The sequence below is a fragment of the Nannobrachium achirus genome (genome assembly GCF_963921795.1).
Source record: "Nannobrachium achirus genome assembly, chromosome: 23".
Lineage (NCBI taxonomy): Eukaryota > Metazoa > Chordata > Actinopteri > Myctophiformes > Myctophidae > Nannobrachium > Nannobrachium achirus.
This window is the reverse complement of record NC_137830.1, coordinates 51756106-51781640: the sequence shown is the minus strand read 5'-3', so window position 1 is coordinate 51781640 and position 25535 is coordinate 51756106. Positions and strand designations below refer to the sequence as shown.

General features: G+C 41.2%; 2 protein-coding genes across 4 annotated transcripts in view; both read right to left on the bottom strand.

Moving 5' to 3' along the window:
* The window catches only part of LOC308308982 (uncharacterized protein), a gene marked incomplete at its 5' end in the record, with an annotated part of 33478 nt that extends 28808 nt beyond the window's left edge, over positions 1-4670 (bottom strand). The window contains one exon of the mRNA XM_080754436.1: positions 4613-4670. Within this exon, the coding sequence (XP_080610562.1) occupies positions 4613-4670 (58 nt within the window). The remainder of the gene's footprint in view (positions 1-4612) is intronic.
* The window catches only part of krr1 (KRR1 small subunit processome component homolog), a 253861-nt gene that overhangs the window by 212793 nt on the left and 15533 nt on the right, over positions 1-25535 (bottom strand). For 2 of the 3 annotated variants that reach the window (XR_013963326.1, XR_013963327.1), the window contains exons 4-10: positions 24768-24893; positions 22181-22264; positions 20224-20280; positions 18366-18536; positions 17446-17523; positions 16319-16415; positions 12875-13173 (exon numbers count right to left, since the gene is read on the bottom strand). Coding sequence is in view for 1 of the 3 variants with exons in the window: in XM_080754835.1 (XP_080610961.1) it covers positions 13022-13173; positions 16319-16415; positions 17446-17523; positions 18366-18536; positions 20224-20280; positions 22181-22264; positions 24768-24893 (765 nt within the window). In the remaining 2 variants the exon portion in view is untranslated. Of the gene's footprint in view, positions 1-12531; positions 13174-16318; positions 16416-17445; positions 17524-18365; positions 18537-20223; positions 20281-22180; positions 22265-24767; positions 24894-25535 lie in introns of those variants that run through there. The other variant, XM_080754835.1, reaches the window with a different exon arrangement.

The window sequence follows — 25535 nt, the reverse complement described above, 5'->3', positions numbered from 1 at the left end:
TCAAACCTGGAAAAGTGAAGTGATCCCAGACTACCATGAGGAACTGGGGGACATGTGCACACACACACACACACACACACACACACACACACACGCGCGCGCGCACACACACACACACACACACACACGCGCGCGCGCGCGCGCGCGCGCGCGCGCACGCGCACGCACGCACGCACGCACGCACGCACGCACGCACGCACACACACACACACACACACACACACACACACACACACACACACACACACACACACACACACACACACACACACACACACACACACACACACACACACACACGCACACGCACGCATGAAACCTTCAAAGCCAGAGGTGATATTTGACTGTAACCTGTTTGACCATGCTCACTCTGTTTCCTTGTAATTCTATGTATTGTATTGACCATTCAATGTATGTATGTAAAGGAAACCTGTTTTTATGGTTCCATGCCATTGTTGTGCTGCTCCGTCCCCTTATGCCTAAGGCCGGGGCAGAGCCCCGTATCTTTCTCCTATTCGGGGTGCTTCACTAGACTGGAGCACCCGGTCGTACACTATGCTGGGCCATTCTCTGGTGACAGCCACATGCTGTCACTAGACTAACGCCCGTACATATGCTATGTGCTTCCTCTCATGACAGCCCCGGCTGTCAATCAGACAGAGTACACACTATTGCTATGTTCGTTAAATAAACAAACGCTCAGAAACTCAACCTAGTGACTTCTTATTGAACTCTCTCAGTACCGTTTGCCTCCAAGTGTACCACAATGTACACCCCATATTTGGCCACATCAGGTCCCTGACTGACCAACCAGCAGGCTAAAATATTTAAAAACGTAATTAATTAATTACCCCATGATATGCACATTCAAAATATAGATTAAGCATTCAAACGAACATACACAATGCTCATTATGTTTCTGGGTAAAACAATTATGTTTTAATAACATAAAAAATATATTTAAAAATGGATAAATGCAGTTCACTGGAGTGCATAGCCTTTACAAATTGGGCACCGGACAGGAGACGGGTCTTTGCGTCGGCACTTTGAACCCACGCACGTGTTCGGGGAGACCTCCTCTCAGGGCCGGACTTACCATTGGGCAAGGGTGGGCACGTGCCCGGGGGCCTCAGGGAGGGGGGGGGCCTCCGAAAAAATAAAAAGAAAATAATGATGAAATGTTAAAGTATTGCAATCCAAATAAAGTGATATTTGTGTTTAGTTACAGTACATTTTGTTTTATCATGGTAATAACATTGAGAGCTTCTGCTCTGCTGGCCGCATGGCATGTAGCTGTTCTGAAAGTCTATAGCCCGCCCACTCTATGTATCCGGTACTTTCCACACACACAGGCTACACACATGCACACACACCCCACTTCTGTATCCGCTTTAGACCCTTCCAATGAGCCAGCAGCACTTGCAATGCCGCCTCTCCCGCTTAGCGGAGAGTGTGATGTGGAAGAGGAGGTCTCACCGAACACGTGCGTGGGTTCAAAGTGCCAACACGAAGAGTCGACTCCTGTCTAGCGCCCACTAGAGTTTGAAAACCGTGCTTTTGGGGGCGTTTTTTTCCCAGACATTTAACTCCTTAAATCCTTGATTGTTTACTTAGTAAATTTGACCTTGCACTCTGTACTTGGTCTTCTCTTTTCTTTTTTCTTTACCAAACCTATTTGCCAAAAATAGCCGATCTACAAGCTTGTAGATCTGCTATTTTGGGCTAAAGTTCTCCTCAGAAAAGGGATTGAGAGAGTTGTTCATTTGTTCTAAAAGAATGGTCCTATCACACATAGATTTGGTGCCTACCCCTGTAGTAATTCTGAGGACCCCCTAGGGGTCCCGGACCCCCTGTTGAAGACCCCTGGTGTAGATTTTTCAAATGATTTTTCTACATTTTACTCATTGAAAAACCTGTGAAACAGGACATTCTGCATAATGAGTACGTTCTATTGGTACTTCAAGTACATTTTTGATACCAATACGTTTTTACTTTTACTCAAATACATTAACATTCCAAACTTCTACTTGATTGCAGTATTGATATTTTTACTTAAGTAAAGAAATTGAGTACTTTTCCCACCACTGTTCATTAGAAAGGAACGGCTCCCTACTGTATACCGAATCCTATCGTTCATTTCAAAGAGCCGTTCAAAAGACTCGATTCGTTCGCGAACGTCCCACCTCTTCTTCCTTCGAATAGCCTGGTATTAATTTACATCCGGCAGCGAAGACGGATAGGCAAAATACTGCCTCCTGGCGGTGGTCCATAGCGTGAGGAGTTCTCCTTAATCGGACCCTCTCGTCTGTAGTAAAGAAAATTAAAATACAGTTTTGTTCCTCGCCAAATCAAAGACGGATTTATGGAGCTTAAAGCCTACTTTCCTTAGAACCGTATTTGTTTTGGTGAGTTGCGAAAGTGTATTATTTTATTTTTTACAGGCGAGAGGCTGAGCGGCTGTGAGAGCAAGGGCTCATCGGTGACATAGCGTTAAAGAGAACTCCTTCTAACTCCTTCTAACGCCTCCCAGGCTCCCACAGTTCGCTTTGGGATTTACGTTCATCGCCAAAGCAAAACAATAAAATGTAAAACAAAATTCTTCTTTCTGTTAAATTGAAAGAATATCATTTGATTAAATTTACCACCACCATTTACCTAAATCGTCTGAGAAACTTTCAACCCAGAGTCAAAAACCAACAAAGGGTCAAACTCGTTCTTCTGCTATAGGCCTACCACCAAAATGTGGAAAGCCTTACCGAAGGCCATAAAGGAGTGTGGATCACTAGCATCCTTTAAAATTGCCCTGAAAAACCACTTCGCAACTGGTAAAAAAAAACCTAGCCCAGCCCTACCCTCCCCTGCCCCTTCTTTATACTTACTATTTGTTCAGACTTACTGTTTTCTTTTTTTTTGTTCTTTCATTTTATTTTATTTACATATCTACTGCATAGTACTCTATTCGTCTGTCATTCAATGTTATATGAGATACTTAAATGGTTTCCTGTGGAAATAAGCTTAGTCTTTTCTAGGATCTCCTTTTAGTAGACCTTGTAGTACCGGTGAACTGTACCGTCATGAAACTGTACCTTTTCCTATGCAAACTTCTAATAAAGTCTTCAATCAATCAATCAATCAATCAAAGATTTAAATTCGTCATCTTGACTTTACCTCCACCTTTAATAAATACTAGCCCTTACCCGTTCAAAGATATGAGCTCCAAAATGATGTGCAGTGTGTGGGTTATGGGATGTGCACTGTGCACACAGTATATGAGGGATGGAAAGTAACTTTAACTGGTGCTTGCATGATGTAGGAGCATCAATGTAAGAAACCCGTTTCGTTTAATGGCTACAGAGATACTGTTCCCCCCCCCCCCCAGCCCGCCCGCCCGCCCACCCGCCTGCACACACCGCCTGCCTGCCTACACACACACACACACACACACACACACACACACACACACACACACACACACACACACACACACACACACACACACACACACACACACACACACACACACACACACACACACACACACACACACCTGGTTAAACATTTTGCCTCAAGCTAGATGCAGAATAGATGTGCCTCATGCATTCGCAAAATTATAGTATAGATAGTACTCTTATATTCTAGCTATCTCCTTTATCTAACAACTTTTTCCCTATCCTCACATTTTGACCTCTGTAGATTTATGCTGAGCGTGTGTGTGTGTGTGTGTGTGTGTGTGTGTGCGTGCGTGCGTGCGTGCGTGCATGCGTGCTTGCGTGCGCGTGCGTGTGCGCGTGTGTGTGTGTTTTACTGTTAATAGATTGTATCCTTTATTCACTGTAGATGTGCACAATGCACATATTTATCCATAGGCCTACTGGGATAGATTGTTCACAAACTACATTTATATACATATAAACATGGGCGGAGATCTTTCAATATTCAATGGGTCGCCTACATTTGCATTTCTATGGGAGTAATGTGTGAAAATCTGCAAAGTAGCAGGAATGTGGATGAGTGAGACGACTCAGAGTGAAGAGCTATTCACCGCACATTTTAGGTGTAAAGCTATCCACCTAAAGTGAGAAAACAAGTGGAGGCCATCATAGTCAGTCACGGTGAAGTGCTATCACTGTGACTGACTGGTCTAGATCGACCAATCAGTGAACGGGGTGATGGGTCGATCTGTCTGAAAGTAAAAACAGAGAGATGTGTCGGGGTTCGCGGTGGATAGCTCTTCACCGCGAGCAATGACGAGTAGACTACACCTACTATGATGGGGGCTTTAGCTACCAGGCGCACCCTATATTTCCGCCCATGCATATAAATATACAATACATATAAATATACAAGTATAACATGTTATACTTGTAAGTAGCTTTCTGTCCTTTTCTTGCATATAATTTCTAAACCCTGTAGGCTATGTTATTGTTTACTCCTACATCCCCTATCTATCCTGTGTTTCATATTGGGTGCTGCCATGACAACTGCAATCAATAACGGTCTATAAATCTAACTAAATAGGACAACGGCACAACAATAGAACAATAGGCTAAAACAATAATGAATAGATGCTGTCATCCCCCACTGGCTGCTGTCAGTCCCAGCATCACTCTACCACAGCACTGAGTCCCAGAGGTGCCATAGGACAGGCTAGCCTGCATGGATCCATACATCCTGCTAGGCTACGTTCAGTGGATTTGTTTTGTCACTCAGTGGCGTCAGTTCAGCAAAAGCTAGTAGCCGGGGATCCAGTCCCTCAAAATGGGAGAGGACCTGTGATGTTCTGCCGCACTTTTTATTTCTGTTTTATCTATTAGTTTGGTCATTAAGGTCCACAGAATGAGAGGCCTGCTCTGTCAGAAACATCGCAAAAAAAAGTTATGGCCATTTGTATATTCACTGTCCCATTGACTCCATGGATATGCATTATAAAAAAGAAAAAATCTGCTTTAAAGGGGTATTTCACTTTCAAAAACCTTTTGGTCATTGTATCGTCTAATCAGGCTTTTATGAACACCCTGAACAGTTTTTAATTTGCTTGATTCAATATTTAGATATTTGATAGGTAAATGTTACCAGGCCCTCCAGGCCCAGGGCCTCTCCCCACACACACACATTGTAACTTCAAACTTCATTTTAACCATGATAGATTCATTAAAAACACCCATTATTCTTTCTGGTGACTCAAACTACCCTCCTAATACGTGAGCAGGCCGTGTTTTTTCAATAACTTTTTTCATTTATTTTTAATAATTATTTTTGGTATTTCATTTTTTCCATTTTCCCAAATAATTATTAAAAATACATGAAAACAGTTATGGATAAAACACGTAAACACGTAAATCACGTATTAGGAGGGTAAAATGAGTCACCAGAAAAAATAATGGGTGTTTTAATGAATCTATCATGGTTAAAATGAAGTTTGAAGTTACAATGGGTGTGTGTGTGGAGAGGAACCCTTCCACTGTTACCACTGTTTCCCTGTTGAAAGTGGAATATCCCTTTAAGTACCTCAGTGTTGACTGTTCCTCCACTGCTGCTCCACATGATCATACCCAGCAGGGGGCAGCAGAACTCTACAGTATGTGGACAAGACACGTGCTTTAAGTAGCATGTGAGGGGTCAAACTGGAGGGTTTTCATGATTCTGAATCCATTGCAAGCATTTGTTTTGCATAAAAACATTCCTTGGGCTAGAAAACGGACCAACAAAAGTGTGAAAAGTGATGAGGAATGTTTTTGTGCAAAACAAATGCTTGCAATGGATTCAGAATAATGAAAACCCTCCAGTTTGAACCCTCACATGCTACTTAAAGCAGATTCTTTTCTTTTTTATAATATATATCCATTCCTGTGTAGTGGAGTCAATGAGACAGTGAATATACAAATGGCCATAACTTTTTTTCGCGATGTTTCCGGCAGAGCAGGCCTCTCATTATGTGGACCTTAATGACCAAACTAATAGATAAAACAGAAATAAAAAGTGCGGCAGAACATCACAGGTTCAACCCTATTCCTTGAGCTTTTGGGCATGTGGATCCCCGACTATAGGGTATGGCAAAGATGGGAGTCCTCATGGAAAATTTTGGATAACACAGTTCTATTGTGAAAATAGCAGATCTACATGCTGACAACGCCTCGCGCTGCGAGGCGTTGTGAGCATGTAGATCGGCTATTTTCACAATGTCTGAAAAAAAAAAACAGACTTTGTCAGTTTTTTACACAGGTTTCTAGTGTTTCTTGGGCTGGATATGGCAGCCTGGAACGGTTGTTCAAGTGCAGCTAAACTTAGCATGTTAGCAAACGTGCCACAATTAACAATAATGCATTGCACCTGTGCAGCTGACCTGCGGAACCTGGGAATATACCATTCTGTCAAGATGGGGAGAATATAATTATAATACCTTGTTAAAGTGACCATTAGGTTAAATTCTGCATTTGTAGTTATTTTACCGTAATTTAACAACATAATAACCAGCACAGATAGACAAAGAGACATTCACGTATTTATATTTAAAAGTAACTTTTATTTTACCCCTGGACCCAGGGTATGGCAGCTGCATACCCCTGCCATACCCAATTGATGCCCCTGTTAATTGTCACTTCACTTCTCAGGTGACAAAACAAATCCACTGAATGTAGCGTAGCGGGCTGGATGGATCCCAGGCCAGGGGGGAGTGGTGGGCCCCAGATGACTGTGAAGTGACAATTTAATGACTTTTAAGACCTTTCTAATACCTCAAAAAGAAAAATACCATCATTGTTTCAAAAGTAACAACAAATTATACTATAAAAACTGGTCAAACATTGGCCAAATTGTCATATCGTGTAAGAAAGAGGAAAACATTTTGCCAATATTCAATCAAAAGGTGTGAGCAGAGCTTGTGGCTTGTCTATTTTCACATTATCTACCTGTGGAACCGAGTCAAACAAAATGTAATGCCTCAACTCCTACAATTCCAAGTGCTTATCAGGCTGGGTCCCCAGATCAAATAGGATTATTTTGGGGGGTCACGGCCTGAAAAGAGAGAAACTGAGAAACTGCCATAGGAAGATGCCTTCTTCTTTATCCCCGGGGGAGTAGGGTCTCTCTGGCTCCACCCAGTCCCCTACTGCTTGTAAGGTGCATGACTTATATGGCCCCCTACCATCTGGGCTCTGCAGACCAGTACTCTCGCGTCACCAGGCTTTCTCTGGGGAAAGCCTGGTATTCGTTTACAACAGGCCGCTTGATCCGGTCTAGGCGGAAACCACAAGCAGAAGAAGCGGCGTCGCTTTGTTGGTTTGATGGTTTGTTTCCCCAATCCCTTTTAAAATGCTCCAGTAGCCTAGTGTAGTCTTACCAGTCGCTACGAGTTGGACTAAAACAGGGGTCTTCAACAGGGGTCCGCGACCCCTAGGGGGTCCGCGGAGGTACTGCAGGGGGTCCGCGAAATTATTGCTTAAAAAAAAAACACATTTATGTTAAAAAAAAATCATGATTCTATCCATTTTGAATAGCTTGAATACATGATTACTATGGAATTGACAGATTGTTGAGTGAGGCCTTGTTTGTTTGGAGGTTTTGGGAAATGCATTTTGCTACTCCTCTCTTAGGCCGGACTCACACATATGCATGAAACATCTTCTCCGTAACGTCTGAGAATGAGGGGGGGGGGGGAAAGGTCCAATGCATTGTCAATGGAAGATTGTTTGGTGTTTTTTTATCATAACGTCATCATGGCGTCATTTGGCTTGCGGGGTTTTAATAGGTTAAGATGCAAGGTCTTTAATGTGCCAAAAAAGAGGAATAAAAAAAAGAGGAAAATGTTTATTTTCATCACATCAGCGAGGTCCATTGTACAGAAGCTGTTCCTCTTACAGGTCTTACCTCTGGAACAGCCAATGTAAAACATCTCACAACAAGTAGTCATATATTCTGCACTAATATAAATACTGACCATGGTGTTTAACAGTAACCTTTTATTGGAGTATGGGTCAGATATAAGACTAATCATTTCAGCTACAAGCCTGCATGCTTACTGGCCTCCATATTAAAATGCAAAGATTCTCTACATGGGGTAACAGGTGTTACCCCAACAGCCAATCTTGTCTGGTTGTCTTGTATCTCTACTGATTGATATTGATATTTGGAATTTATTTGGACACTTGAAAAAATATTTAGTATCATTTTAAATTTGAAGTACAAAGTTATTTTCAGTCAGTTCTAACCAAAATGGCTGTTATCTCAATGTTTTCCTCGCAACATAATCACTAAGATATCGTCACTGTCGGGTAGAAACCTCGTATCTCCAAGTTTCAAATGTGTACGTCTTTTGGTAAAGCAAAGCCCTGCTTCATCATACAAGACTGTCGCACAAAACTAGTGAAAACAGCCGATCTACAAGCACACAACGCCTCGCGTTTAGTACATTTTATAGATGATAAATACAAAACGAACGGTTTTGGACATACAAGGCCACCCGAAAACGACGATATGCTATAAATATAAGATGCTTGGAGTGAAATTTATAATGTAGGGGTGCCTCGGATTTTAAAAATATGTATGGGGTGCCCTGAGACAAAAAAGTTTGGGAACCCCTGATCAACAGGCCTCTGTGTGACTACCGTCTGTAGCTTCATCTGGCCTTGCTATGTGACATAGCTTCATCTTGTTATGTGAACACAATTGTCATAAAAAAAGGATTGTTTTCCATATTGATGAGCCACGGTTCACTTTGGTACAGGAGAAGGGCTATTATTCGCCCTTCTTGGCGCCTCTCTGCTACAACAGGACTGATACGGAGGAATTGTTTTGGGAACTTCAAACTGAAGACAGCCATGCCAGGTCACAGACTGACATGGAGACAACTGGATCAGATCAAAAGACGCTTGCCACCGTATGACATCACATCACCCTCTCATCTTAAAGCCATTGTCATTCATTATACAAGCCTGTCAATTGTACTATTCAAGACAAGACCATTATTGGATTTTCTATACTGTTGCCGCGTCTGTTTCTCTCAATACAGTACTCTACAAATATACCCTGGGCAATCGCTTGTCTTATTTCTTTGTGAATTATTCTTTGTACCATGGGAGACCAGTAAGACTCCCTAATCGGGAGATAAGCGACCGTTGGTCGCTTATCTCCACAAATAGGCCAAAAGTTTGTTTTACCAATTATCAAGACATACGGGCAGTTGACAGTTTGCCATGGTTACTCATTGAAGTTGAATCTCCATATATGGAGATAACCTACGCATCACACTAAGTCTGACCTCACCAGCCCATATTTGGGCATGAGCAACTTATGTCTCCATATATGGAGATATGATGACATCACACAGTCCTCAGCCGATGATGTGGCGTGATGTCATACAATACACAAACGAGCCCTACAGTATAAAGGGGCAATTCTTGCCAGGAAAGAAGCATTTCTTCGACTCAGACCTTATCGCCAGGGTTGGCTTATAGCAGCTGTCGGTAGGACCATATATGGATTCTGTTAGTGTGGATCTCCTAACAGGGCATCATCTGGGATACAATCCCTTTTATGCCCATATATGGAGATCCCTAACAGAATCCCTTTCATGCCCATATATGGAGATCCCTAACAGAATCCCTTTTATGCCCATATATGGAGATCCCTAACAGAATCCCTTGTATGCCCATATATGGAGATCCCTAACAGAATCCCTTTTATGCCCATATATGGAGATCCCTAACAGAATCCCTTTTATGCCCATATATTATGGAGAAATCCCTGCTCTGAGTATCTGACATCAGTGTGATGTCACCTGTTTATGCCCATATATGGAGATCCCTGCTCTGCGTATCTGGTTGCTATGGTAAACAGTTGGTTGCTAGGGTAAAAAAACATGGTTGCTATGGTAAACAGTTGGTTGCTAGGGTAAACAGTTGGTTGCTAGGGTAAAACCATGGTTGCTAAGGTGGTTGCTAACGTACACTAACAAACCAGCAACAACAGACTGTTGCCACAGCAACGTACACAAAGGTTTGTGTACACATGTGGTGTGATGTCATACTGATGCGGAGATATGAGCAGGGCAACGGACGGACGGCCGGTGGAGGTTTTCATAGTAAACTGCTCCCTGACGGTCGCAATAAGATTTGAGTATTTTTAAATATTCTTATCTATTTAATTATTTAAATATATCTATGATCTACCTTTTTCTCCATAAATGAAAGCCCTACTTTATACTTTGTCGTATGACTGTCATGCAAAACACCCCATATTGTGACACACTGTGGCGACCGACCAGCCTGGTGTACAAGATACACTACACCAATAAGATACATTTTTGGGCTCCCCTAGGGACGCTTCAAGTTCACTCCCATGTCCGCGTCCCACACAGACCACGCACACATGTAGGCTACGCACGCACGCACACACCCACACACGCAACTAGGCTACTTGGAACAGCAGCATTTTGGTTTACACAGCAGTCTTTGACGAGACTATAGCACTGCAGCCGACATGAATGACACAAGTCACTGCCGTGAATACTTTTGAATATTAATTTAAACCATAGCCTATATGTGCCGTGCCGTGCGCAGACGGAGGGCGTTCATTTGGTTACAAACATCCCATGGCCATGAACTCGAGTTCATGGCCATGGGATGCTTGTAACCAAATGAACGCACTCTCACCACGCCGGGTTTCATCATTAACTCCAGCATACTGTGCAGTAGGCCTAGCTACGTATAAATTGAGAGACCCCACGGTTACATTTTGGATATTAATTTAACCCAATTTCGGCGACGAGCGCAATGCGCGTTTGAGTGCTTAAACTAGCAATCATGTACCGTTCCCGCACGGGCTGGTCTTCTCCTCGGTGGGCCGTGGACCCCCAAATATCGGCAGCGTTGGTGCGCTGGGCTGGGCACAGCCAGGTTTGGACCTTCGGGATTTATCCATATTTAAAAGGACTCACGTCACTGTATAAATTGGAGGCTCACGGTCCACGAAAATGTATAAAGATCACTGCTCTGGCATGCGTTAGTATTTGTGCTTGTTCTGAGCCAGGTCTGCAATCTTAAGATTTAGACTGTTAAAGCACTTCACAGTAGAAATTGCTTCCATATCGCTAGATTTTAATTGCTTGTCATTGTAACTTGGAAATAAAATAGGCGTGCATGTCTATGATGGCCTAATGATAGTGAGAGCTGGCTATAAGCTTTTATAAAATGTCATGTTTTCACAGGGATTATTTATTAGTGTGTTGAATATACATTTTGGAGTGGATACATGAGTCAACTAGTTAGACATATTGCTGCCCCGCACGTCTACTATGGAATAAGAGGTGTAAGATCAATTCTACACCACCTCAGAACCTGACGTGAGATCTGATCCTACCCTACACCAACGTCAAAGTCACGTTGAAATGATAAATGTCGAGACTTCCCTAAATTTCGGTGTACGCCCGGCCCCAAATGTTGATCTGCACCACGATGATAAATGAGGGCCAATATGATTTTGTTCCTTTCAAATAAATACCCATAGGCATAGCTTTCATTCTGATTTTATTTTAAAATAGTAAGAAGAAAAGTAATAGGTGTGAATTGGGCCGCTCCGCTTGCCGTCGTTCAGAGCATAGAAATGCATAATCTAGATCAGGTCCACAGAGAACAGCCAGGAAGTGAATTGGACATCATTGATTTTTACCTGTGGTGGAGATTTGAAAGCAGCGTTACGGGAGATGTTTTTACTGTACACACCCGCACTACCCCTCATCAGCTTACAGTCATCAGACAAGGTAAAAGAACAAGCGGTCGTATTGGCAACGAGCTGGGTTGAACATTGGGGCAAACGGGAATGTCCAAAGCGGTAAAAGAGTTAATAAAAGAAAAGAGGAATAAAAAGAGGAAAATGTTTTATTTTTATTTTAGCAAAGTCCATTGCACCTGTCCTGTACAGAAGCTGTTCCTCTTACAGAACTCACCTCTGGAACAGCCAATGTAAAATGTCTCAAAAGTAGTCATAAATATTCTGCACTAATATAAACACTGACCATGGTATTTAACAGTGGAAAGGTTAACTTTCTTATACGAGTTTGGGTCAGAAATAAGACTAATGATTCACTGTATTGCAAGAAGTATTGAATTCACAACTGGCCTCAGTATTAAAATACAAAGATTGTGAACAAATAAAATAAAAACTAGCTTTCAAGGAATGGAAAAAAAGAGCGTGTTCCAATGGATCCAACAGTGGAACAGCGCTAACCAAGGTGTCCGCCCAACAGTGATGATATCTGAGGTCCTAAAGTCCAATCATCTGTGCTTACGGTGTTTCCCTTCCCCCGATATCATTCTCCTCTCCATTATTGAATGCCTTAACCAGTGAAAAATAGCAGATATACAAGCTCACAGCGCGGCACCAAGTGCCGCGCTGCGAGCTTGTAGATCTGCTATTTTTGAAAAAGTCGTGAAAATGTGTGCAAATCTTTGAATATGTGTATTTTCAAAGCGAACGTTTGTAACTCAAATTTTGCTTCTGGGGGGTCCCTGGAACTAAATATTTTGAGATGTGGGTCCGTGGCCAAATAAATATCATTTTGGGGGTCCTTCACATGAAAAGGTTTGAGAACCACTGACACAGTAGTCTCTCAAGAACAGACTAACTGAGCTCCAGTTAAGTGAAAAGGACCTTTTCTTTGACGATGGCTGGCCAGATTGCTGACATAGAAGCATAGGTTTTTCAAAAAATCTTAGAAGGACTCAAAAGACACTTATAGAATCGGGTCAAAATTCTAATTTTCACGATTTTTCAAAAATAGCAGATCTACAAGCTCGCACTCGGTGACGCGCTGTGAGCTTGTATATCTGCTATTTTTCAATAGTTAAAGCATAAAATAATGATACACTATAATGTGTACCCGTTCTGAATGGGTTAAAATCCAATCATCTGTGCTTACGGAGTTTCCCTTTCCCCCCCCCGATATCATCCTCCTCTCGACACCGCGTGAAACAGTATGAATATTTACAGTACTATCAGTCCGTTCACTCCTCGTCTCCTCGTATCGTCAGCCTTTGCTCTTCTTCTTCTTGCTCTTGTCCGTGGAGGTGTTGGTGGGGGCGGTGGTGTTCAGCGGTGGCGGAGCTCCCAACTTCTTGGTCTTGGCTTTCTTCACTTTGTCTTTGATGGCCTCGATGTCCAGTTTGCCTTCTGAGGGCGCTGTGAAGGAATGAGAGTGGTGGACGTCAATAAAACACTGTCTATAGAGGGTATGCACGTCCACTGGGACCCGCCCCCCTAATCTAGACTGAGTGGCAAAACATTGAGCAGCTTGGAGCATTGGAGTTTGGAAGCGCTCGTTGCAAATCACTCAACAGTCCTGCATACCACCTGTTTCTAATTTGCACATAATGCAGGAGGCAGCAGGATGTTGTGTTGTAGAAAACGAGTGCTTCCAAACTCTGACACTTGGAAAAATAAAAACCTGAATGTCTTGACAGAAAGTAGCTCATAACATGCCTATGGTAGATTTTTATGAAACAAAGACTTTGCAGATAGAAAGAGGATAATTCAAGCTTTCAGTACAGCCACAATGTCGGTGAGTTAACTTTGTTTAATACAATCAGATAGGACTTTTCTGTTTGGATGTTTGGGCTGTCAATGGCAGAAATTAGTTTTTTGCCACTCAGTAGGCGTGTTCCCACATAACTTCCAGCAACAGTGATGTCACGCGCATACCCTCTATAATAACATTTTAAATAAAGACCCTGTGGATTGAATTTATTCATCGTTAAAACATGATTTGTTTTGTCATACGACACTCTCGCCTCAAGTGTAAAAGGTAGGGGTGTAACGATTATAGTAACTGCATCGAAATATGGTTTTTAATTTTAAAAAGTATTATCGTATATCGAAATGAAAACAGCTAAAATCTAATCGTATCGTTTGACTTTGTATCAAATCGGCAGTGAAAATAATCAATTGTATCGATACTACCTACTTGAGCATTGTATTTAGCATTTTTAAGAAGAAAAAAAATAAAATTATTTACTTTTCCTTTCCATATAGCTACACTGGTCTAGCGATAAATGTGTGTAATCTCTGGGTTCATGTCACGCCGGTGCAGGTTTGTCCAAATGTGTTCAAATACAATGTCCATGTATTTGGCAGATAATCACTGTGTTTACTTATTTATATCCATAATAATACATGTTTCCCTTAAAAATCCGCACTATCCACACTTTCACAGATTTAATTTCTTTGCTAAATAGTTACTATATCGATTTTAAATAGAATCATATCGTATCGCCATGAATTAACCAATATCGTCCATGTATCGTATTGTCAACCATGTATCGTGATATGTATCGAATCGCAATTAAAATGTATCGTTACACCCCTATTAAAAGGAAAACATAATATTTTTATTGGGGATAAGCTCACCCCCAAAATGATCTTGTTTCTATCGATTAATCACGCAATGGAGACGTGAATTCATGGATATTTCTTTGTTTTTGTCACATTCCTAAGTCAATAACTTTAGGAGTCTATTTGTGTCTCCATAGGGAAAAAGCAGGCTCTTTGTTTGTGTCTCCATAGGGAACCACTGCTGGTCATCTTAGGTATGCAACAATAATAAGCATAACATAGATAATGTAATATCAAACTGGGAGAAGGATCTGAAAACTAAATATGAAACAGCTGACTGGAAGGCAAGCATTCTTTCCTGTAGTAAAACATTTTGCTGTAACAGACTCAAGGAAACTCAATATAAAATTATACATAGACAACACAGGACACCATACATATTAAACAAGTTTGACCCCACAAGATCTCCATTATGCTCTAAATGTAAAGATAAAACTGGTACATATATGAAAAAACACTTACAGGCAGCAGCCGTTCGCAACTGGTAAAAAACAAACCTAGCCCAGCCCTACCCTCCCCTGCCCCTTCTTTGTATATACTTTCTGTTTGTTTAGACTTACTGTTTTTCTTTTTTTGTTCTTTCTTTTTATCTTCCTTACATATCTACTGCATAGTACTGTGTTCTATTTGTCTGTCATTCAATGTTATATGAGATACTTTAATGGTTTCCTGTGGAAATAAGCTTAGTCTTTTCATGGATCTCCTTTTAGTAGACCTTGTACCAGTGAACTGTACCGTCATGAAACTGTACCTTTTCCTATGCAAACTTCTAATAAAGTCTTCAATCAAAACTGCTTTTCAAATTCTGGTCCTCAATTTCCAAAGAGATAAACAATATTTTTTAAATGTAATATCAAGATGAAACCAAGCTTATTTCTTCTTAGCCTCCCAGACCGGCCCATATCCCTGAACCTGAACTCATCTAATGTTATGCTTCTCCAAGAATTGTTAGTTCTGGCCAGGAAATGCATCCTGTTTAATTGGATTATGGATAAACCACCAACAGTGGCACAGTGGTACCGGGATACTGTATATATAATATCTTACCCATGGAGAGAATGAGTGCTAGGTCTAAAGGCAATGAGAACATCTTTACCAAAATATGGAAACCTCTACTTGATCACTTTCTTTCTTTCTGTGACCTCTTTTTGTTTTGTTTTGGTTCGTTTATTTTAGTAGATTTGCTTTTATTTCCTGTATATCTTGTTGCATTTGTTTTATGTTGTGTCCGGTTTTGTCTTATGTGTAGATGGTGATTAAATTATATTGAAACCCTAAACCAATGCATGTACATGTAACCTGCTGTACCCAAATAAATAAATATGGAAAAAAAGGTATGCAACAAACTAGAGACTTTATTATTATTATTATATATCATTTTTATAATATAACAAAACTAAATATATAGCATATACTGTATGGATGGATTATTGCCACTATTATCACTATTGTTATCATAATTACTATTGTTGTCTACTTTTTATTTCATTGTGACAAAAAAGAAGAAAAAAAAAGAAAAGAAAAAGAAGTGTCATAAAAAAAAAACATTACCAGGGGTAGGGCCCGACAAGCCTTGTGGCTTCTCTCTACCCCTTTTTCAGGGACTTGGACAAATACTGTGAAATGTATGTACAGACATTTTCGTATGCATATTTATACTGTTGATTATATTTTTCTATTTTTTTCAATAATAACTTGTATAATGCCCAAAGAACTGAAAATAAACTGAACTGAACTGAACTGAACAGAAACAAAAAAATACACATGAATTCAAGTCTCCATGGGCTCCATCCGTGAACTATCCCTTTAACATTTGGTCAAGAGGGTTTATGCAATGAAGTATAAAATGCAAGCCTTCACATTTGAGGATCCACAGTCAAATAGAAGGATATTACAAGTACAACATCACAAAGTTTGAAAATATTTTTTCCCGTACCTTTATTTGTCTTCTTGACGAGAGCTTTCTCTTTGGGTGGAATGAAGGCTTTGTTTCGTTCCTCTTGCTTCTTATTCACATTCTCTGCTTGTTTAACCTGAGCACAGAATGGACAGCAGCAACCATCACATCAATAAATGTGCTTAGCCCATTCAGAACGGGTACACATTATAGTGTATCATTATTTTATGATTTAACTATTGAAAAATAGCCGATATACAAGCTCACAGCGCTGCACCGAGTGCCGCGCTGCGAGCTTGTAGATCTGCTATTTTTGAAAAATCGTGAAAATTTGAATTTTGACCCGATTCTATACGTGTCTTTTGAATCCTTCTAAGGTCTTTTGAAAACCCTACGTTTCTATGTCAGCAATCTGGCCAGCCATCGTCAAAGAAAAGGTCCTTTTCACTTAACTGGAGCTCAGTTAGTCTGTTCTTGAGAGACTACTATGTCAGTGGTTCTCAAACCTTTTCATGTGAAGGACCCCCAAATTGATATGTATTTGGCCACGGACCCCCATCTCAAAATATTTAGTTCCAGGGACCACCCCCAGAAGCAAAATTTGAGTTACAAACGTTTGCTTTGAAAATACATATATTCAAAGATTTGCACACATTTTCACGACTTTTTCAAAAATAGCAGATCTACAAGCTTGCAGTGCGGCACTCGGTGCCGCGCTGTGAGCTTGTATATCTGCTATTTTTTCAACGGTTAAAGCATTCAATAATTCTAGGACTAATTAAACATGTACTGGCATGTCGTGGGGTGAAGCTGTTAGGACACCAGGAAGCTGCGAGGGGCAAATAGTTTGTATTTGTTTGAATTTGTGGGACCTTGGATGGTTAGAGGTCTAGAAAGGCCCCTCAACATGCCATACGATGTGTGGTGTGGGACCTTGGATGGTTAGAAGTCTAGAAAGGCCCCTCAACATGTGGGACCTTGGATGGTTAGAAGTCTAGAAAGGCCCCTCAACATGCCATACGACATCGGGTGTTTTGGTAAAAGAAAACAGGCCCCGCCCACAGGCTTGTGAAGGCAATTACAGGCAAACAGTGTCAACACCCCGTCTATGATGGCTTGGCACCAAACTTAAAGGATGCATTTGGCTTGAAAGCCCCGCCCCCTACCTTGATCTCTTCCAAACGCTTCTTCTTTTTGGCACTCTCTCGTAGGAAGAACTCTCCTGAAGCCAGCTCCATGTCAACCTAGAGAGAAATACAACACAATTCATTCAGACAATAAAGATTTGAGTGGAGAAAAGAATTGAAAAAGTCTGCCCATTTTCTGATATTTATAGTGTTTTTTTTTAATCTGCCGGATTACTACCCCTAAAGACTATTGAGAACTATTGGGAAAAACAATAGCCATGTCTCATTTGTGTCAGCAGAATCCACGTGAGTATACTGACGGTGTGTTTTAACAGTGGGCGACAGTCGGCTGCATTTTCCGGAGGTGCGTTATTCTGTCAATGGGACCCGGTAACTACTGGTGATAGCAGTCGATGAGGCGATGGTGGAAAACGTCGCCCAAAGAGATGAAAATAATGTACATTTTGGACGACATCTCCCAGAGTCGCCGGCTGTTGGCCGCTGTTAAAACGTAGGGTTAATAGAGAATAGGGGTGTGTCTCTCTCTGTCTCTCTATATTCACCTTGCTCTAGGGCATTCACGGATAGCGATTTTTAGTATTCGAATTATTCTACCTCAAAGTATTCGAATAGTGGAATATTCGACAGGACTGGCCAAACTGTCAAATATTAAGTAAGCAAGAGGCGAACATTGTGAAAATAGCCGATCTACACGCTCACAACGCCTCGCAACGCGAGGCGTTGTGGGCATGTAGATCTGTCATTTTCACAATATTTATCTGAGTCACATTAAATGTAATTACAAGTGCTTGTCAGGGTTCTTATGACTTCCTATCTAGCCAAGCTTTATAAACCATGAAGAAACATATATACAGTATTTTTTTTTAAAAAGCGAATATTCGATATCGGTGAACGTCGAATAGTGACTTTGATATTGGAATATTTGGTGAATGCCCTACCTTGCTCTGAGGGGGTTGGGGGGGGAACGGCGTGTACTGCTTCTTGACGCTCTTCTTCTTGGGCTCCTTGCGCTTGGACAGGTTCTTATGACGGAAGTTAGGCAGGAAGCGTTCCCAGTTCTGTCCCCGAAGATCGGGGTCCTTGGCCAGCTCCCGCTTGATCATCAGAGTCTGTTAATCATTGGTCCCAATGGTCACTATTTAGGACATGTTGATCATTGGTCCCAATGGTCACTATTTAGGACATGTTGATCATTGGTCCCAATGGTCACTATTTAGGACATGTTAATCATTGGTCCCAATGGTCACTATTTAGGACATGTTAATCATTGGTCCCAATGGTCACTATTTAGGACATGTTGATCATTGGTCCCAATGGTCACTATTTAGGACATGTTAATCATTGGTCCCAATGGTCACTATTTAGGACATGTTAATCATTGGTCCCAATGGTCACCATTTAGGACATGTTGATCATTGGTCCCAATGGTCACTATTTAGGACATGTTAATCATTGGTCCCAATGGTCACTATTTAGGACATGTTAATCATTGGTCCCAATGGTCACTATTTAGGACATGTTAATCATTGGTCCCAATGGTCACTATTTAGGACATGTTAATCATTGGTCCCAATGGTCACCATTTAGGACATGTTAATCATTGGTCCCAATGGTCACTATTTAGGACATGTTAATCATTGGTCCCAATGGTCACTATTTAGGACATGTTAATCATTGGTCCCAATGGTCACTATTTAGGACACGTTAATCATTGGTCCCAATGGTCACTATTTAGGACATGTTAATCATTGGTCCCAATGGTCACTATTTAGGACATGTTAATCATTGGTCCCAATGGTCACTATTTAGGACATGTTAATCATTGGTCCCAATGGTCACCATTTAGGACATGTTAATCATTGGTCCCAATGGTCACCATTTAGGACACGTTGCCTTGACAAAAAAACACTACTCTAATGTATGTGTGACAGTGATATGGGATATTCTGGCAGCTGCAATTTATTTAGAATCATTTCATCAAGTGTCGTATTGTGGACAGAAAAGGTGGAGTAACGGTCAAAATACTGTCATGTTTCTTTAGCCTGGTATAAATGGCTAATTAAGCATCAGATTTGTGCCTTGTTAACATATTCAGTCTCAAGCCCTCAGCTCCAGGTGTTGCCAACACTGGCATCAAACCCAGATATAAAGATGTGTCAATCATGACAATCAGTACAAGGATGGAAATGATCTTCATTGGGCCTGAAACCTGTCATAGAGTCTCTTGGTAATGCTTACCATAGCACATAATGTCATCCTCCTAAACAGGGTTCCCAAATTAGTTTTCCCCAAGGGCTTGGTACCCTATGTCCAGGGTACCAAGCCGAGGGCCACAACATTGCAGGGGGCGACGATGGCGTTCCCACTACTCCAGCGACAGTTTTAGTTGTTGTTGGGTGACAACCTTGTATGTCCAAAACCGTTCGTTTTGAATTTATAATTTTAAAAATAATTTAAACTAGTGAAAACATCCGATCTACAGATCTGCTGTTTTCACTACTTTTGTGCGACAGCCTTGTATGATTTGCAAAAGAACGTACAAATTTGGAGATACGAGATTTCCACCCGACAACGACGATATACTAGTGTTGTTGCTGCTCTTATACCACCATTATTACTGGGGTTGGTGTGGGCCAGACAGTAGCCCCCAGCGGGCTGCAAGTGGCCCGCGGGCCGCCTATTGGGGAACCCTGTCCTAAAACTCCATGACTGTGTAGTGTCTACACTGCCAGAACCAGAGTTTTTATCGTTGTCGTGGATAACTTATTTGTAAATTATTGTAGTATTAATGCCTACCTTGATGTTATAGATTGGATGGATGTTCTTCATTGTGTCCATGACAACCTTTCGCACCTGTACAACAGAAGACCTGGTTTTAGAGTCAATCATATTAACTCATTTAGGCCTAGGATTATTGACTGCTTTAACTATTGATATTTTTTTTGCAGTCTTTGAATATATCTATTTAAAAGTGAACAATTGTAACTCAAATATTTGCTTCTGGGTGGTCCCTGGATCAACATATTTTGAGATTGGGGTCCGTGGCCAAATAAATATCATTTTGGGGGTCCTTCACATGAAAAGGTTTGAGAACCACTGACATAGTAGTCTCTCAAGAACAGACAACTGAGCTCCAGTTAAGTGAAAAGGACCTTTTCTTCAACGATGGCTGGCCAGATTGCTGACATAGAAACATAGGTTTTTCAAAAAATCGTAGAAGGATTCAAAAGACACTTATAGAATCGGGTCAAAATTCTAATTATCACGAATTTTCAAAAATAGCAGATAGGCAGTGTATGGCAGTGGTTCTCAACCTTTTCAGGCTGTGACCCCCCAAAATAATCATAATTGAACTGGGGACCCCCCCACCCTGATGAGCACTAAGAGTTGAGGAATTTTCACAATAAAACATGGTTTTATTGTGAAAATAGCAGATCTACATGCTCACAATGTAGATCGGCTATTTTCACAATTTCTGCCTCTAATATTTGACAATTTGGCCAATGTTTAATTTGTCATTTCAGAGGTATTAACAAAATAATAACCAAATACTATAAACCAAAAAGAAAATAAATTTTTCCAGGACCTTCCAGGACCCTTGATCAATTCACCGTTTGTCAGCCTTCTGATTGGTCCCTGAGACTCCCTGACTGGCCAACCAGAAAAATACATTCACTTTTTGCAAGCGGGGGTGGAGTTCTGCAGTCGGAGAAAGTGGCAGCCGTCTTTCACCGGCTGTCCGCACTGCGGAGCACGGCCAGGCCGCTCGCGACCATAGCGTTTGCGATCATTGTAATGAATAAGCTTCAACAGACTAGTTCACATGGACCTTATCAATGGTCTAACTTGTTACGATTGGGTACATATATTTTAAATGGGCAGAATTACGAAAAGCCAGCCTATTATGTGAGGAGAACAGATTATAGTTCTCCTCTTCCTACCCAAGATGCAATGCGCTTTCTCCTTCTATTTCTATTCTCTCTCTGATCCAGAGGATTAAACTAATTAAAACATATATTTTCGGGGGGAAATTACTGTTTTGCTATGTAATTACTGTACCTTTTTCTTCCCTTTTTATTAATATCACGTAGATGTGTTTTTTTTGGTACTTTATATAGCTGTAATGAGGCTATGAAGGAAAAATAAATCCCATCCACTTCCACTATAAAAGAATCTGCAATAGTGATTCTGTCCCACTGGGATTAAACAAATTAAAACATATATTTTCGGGGAAACCCCCTGTTTTGCAATGTAACTACTGTACCTTTGTCTTCCCTTTTTATTAATATCACCTAGATGTTTTTCCTTTGGTACTTTAAATTGCAATAATGAGGCTATGAAAAAAAAAAAAATCACATTCACTGCCACTATAAAAACAATCTGCCCAGGGTTAATGTCCCACCATAGTAACAGGGCAGAATGGGGCGGGATTTGCAAAAGCCTGAATTCCAAAACTTTTCCAGTACTGGAAAAATATTTTTCTAATTTCAAAATATTTCCAGGAATTTCAATGACCGTGGGAACCCTGTTATGATGAGTTGTCAATATGCTGTAATCGCTATAAAACAATTAAAGTATGATCGCCGATCTGCCATAATGTTTTCTCTATAGAGGCACTTACCTCCTTAAGGCCATTGAAGGGACCCAGAAGGTAAGGACACTTACCTCCTTAAGGCCATTGAAGGGACCCAGAAGGTAAGGACACTTACCTCCTTAAGGCCATTGAAGGGACCCAGAAGGTAAGGACACTTACCTCCTTAAGGCCATTGAAGGGACCCAGGGCGGAGACTGTGTTCCCCTGCACCATGACGTAGCAGTTGGTCAACAACTCCAGAGCCTGGAAGGAGGAGAAGAACTGTCAGCTTTGGTCGTTGTAAAAATGACACTTTCCAACCACCTGCCCACGGTACCAAGACACCAGAGACACATACTACCCCACAGATTACACCCAAGTGAGTTTGAAAACATGACCAACGACAAAAAAAAACTACTGGGAGAAATGCAACAATGAGCGAACACAGCAGCAAGATTTGTGAACTGTTGTAATAAAAGAAGGCTAGAGAATGGAATACAACAACCACCCTAAGGACTAGCCATTGAATGACATCAAGACCTACTGCCACATAAAGTATAAATAATAATAATAATACATTTTTATTTGTATAGCACCTTTCATGACATGAAATGCAGCTCAAAGCGCTTTACAGAGCAGAAGATGAAGCACAAGTGCTTAACAGAGAAAAAAATAATAATTACAATGATTACAATAAAGCAGAAAAATAAAAACATAAAACATTGAAGAACAATTTCAGAACAGTGCGGACGTCAATTAAACTGCACAGGGATTTAAACATTAAAAGCAAGAGTAAAGAAATAAGTCTTGAGCTGTGCTTTAAAGCTATCCACAGAGGCTGCCTGTCTTAGGTGTAGTGGGAGTTTATTCCAAGCTGTCGGTCCGTAGAAGCAGAAAGCTGCTTCACCATATTTTTTATATGTCATTGTTGGCGCCTCAAGTAGGTCTGCACTAGAGGACCTGAGTGGGCGGGTTGGAACGTATCTATGCAGGCAGTCATAGAGGTACGAACTACGAAGGTGCCTTCATGCCTTCAATCCTAAAAACAACCGGGAGCCAGTGTAGCGACGCTAAGACTGGAGTAATATGTTCTCTTATCTTAGTTTTAGTTAAAACTCTGGCTGCCGCATTTTGAACAAGTTGAAGCAGAGCATAAACAGAGCATCTACCTTTAAACACGTTTTAATTTTTTTTTTTATACTATTGAAATCGTTTCGAGAAAAAATAAATGCTGGTATTTGTTCCAAAAAGCTTCATACCCTGTTTATACTGTACATAACGACAAAATGTAACATAGCTCTGTTTACACAATGCTGTACCCCCTCCAACTCTATATATGTTCCCCATTTTCAACAGTTTTTATTTATTATATTTTGACACTTGCTTTGGCAACGTAAATGTATGTTTTCTCATGCCAATAAAGCACATCTGAATTGAATTGAAATTGACACACAGTGACACATGATGAGTACAGGGCTGCCACCTAGTGGCGATAAGCCCAAACTTCACACAGCTAAAACATGGAATGGGGAAGAAAGTGGGAACTTGCACTGGATTAACCTGTGTATCCCTAGTGCAAGGAATCCTGAGATGAGGAAATAAAATCCCCCTCTTGTATGTTTGAGATCCTGCAGTTTATCCATTTAGGCCTGAAAAATACCTAGAAGCTTCTTCTAAATCCTAAGGGTTAACCCATTCAGGCCTAGAATTATTGAATGCTTTAACCAGTGAAAAATAGCAGATATACAAGCTCACAGCGCGGCACTCTGCAAGCTTGTAGATCTGCTTTTTTTGAGATGTGGGTCCATGGCCAAATACATAACATTTTAGGGGTCCTTCACATGACAAAGTTTGAGAACCACTGACATAGTAGTCTCTCAAGAACAGACTAACTGAGCTCCAGTTAAGTGAAAAGGACCTTTTCTTTGACGATGGCTGGCCAGATTGCTGACATAGAAACATAGGTTTTTCAAAAAGTCTTAGAAGGATTCAAGAAACAATTATAGAATCGGGTCAAAATTCTAATTTTCACGACTTTTCAAAAATAGCAGATATACAAGCTCGCAGCGCGCTGTGAGCTTGTATATCTGCTATTTTGTAATAGTTAAAGCATCCACTAATTTTAGGCCTAAATGGGTTTTTTAATCCGTGTATCCCGAGAGTGCAAGGAACCCTGAGAAGAGGAGAGATCCTGTAGTTAAAAGCACAGATATAAAGAGCTAGATGCCTCGTTCGCCTCTGCAGTTCATTGGAGCGATGTGCAAAAGTTCTAGTCCGGACTTCCTGGAAAAACTAAGGGAGCGCTGTCAGTCAAAGTGACTACTGGCCAATCACAGCGTGTCTTTTCCGGGACTTATCCAAGGACCACAATTCAATTCAACAGAGCCAGTTCCGATGTTGCGCTGCTCAGCTGTTCTTACAGGCTGCATACGTAAAGACCAGCCCCCACCTGCCTCTGATTGGCTTACCGACTTCTGTATGTGTGACGCACGCGGAAGCAATGAACACGGAAGCGATGAAGATTCCCTTAGTTGCTCAATGCATACGATACGCCCCCTAGCCGAAGGAGGCGTCTACCTTTCTATGTCTATGGTTAAACGGACTCACTTTCAGTGTGGATCCTTTAGGACCAATCAGAAGGACTCACTTTCAGTGTGGATCCTTTAGGACCAATCAGAAGGACTCAGTTTCAGTGTGGATCCTTTAGGACCAATCAGAAGGACTCAGTTTCAGTGTGGATCCTTTAGGACCAATCAGAAGGACTCACTTTCAGTGTGGATCCTTTAGGACCAATCAGCCGCTGCCTCCTCTTCACAAAGCGCTCTCTGTTCCTCACCACCGAGCCCACCTTGATGATGTCACAGGCCATGTCGTCCTGGAGGATCCTCACTGCCTGCACGGGAAAACAAACAAACACAAAGAAAATAACAACATATTAGACAATACATTTCTATTGCATTCCATGTCAAGCTCACATTCACTTTTACAGGGTTCCCACACATCTTTACCAATTAATTTCCCAAACTTTTCCAGAATATTTAACCCAATTTCCAGGACTAGATAACAATAATTCAGCTCAATAACAGGTCGCTTACTCCTATGTGCAATGCCCAAAGAGAGGTAGTGTATGGCAGTGGTTCTCAACCTTTTCAGGCCGCGGCCCCCCGAAATAATCATGTTTTAACTGGGGACCCCCCCACCCTGACGAGCACTAAGAGTTGAGGAATTTTGTATAACACGGTTCTATGGTGAAAATAGCAGATATACATGCTCACAACGGCGTGTAGATCTGCTATTTTCACAATTTCTGCCTCTAATATTTGACAATTTGGCCCATGTTTAATTTGTCATTTCAGAGGTATTAACAAAATCAATAACCAAAGACAATGCATAGCTATTTTTTTCCAGGACCTTCCAGGACCCTTGATCAATTCCAAAACTTTTCCAGTACTGGAAAAATATTTTTCTAATTTCAAAATATTTCCAGGAATTTCATGACCGTGGGAACCCTGTTAATTACACCTGAAAACATCTG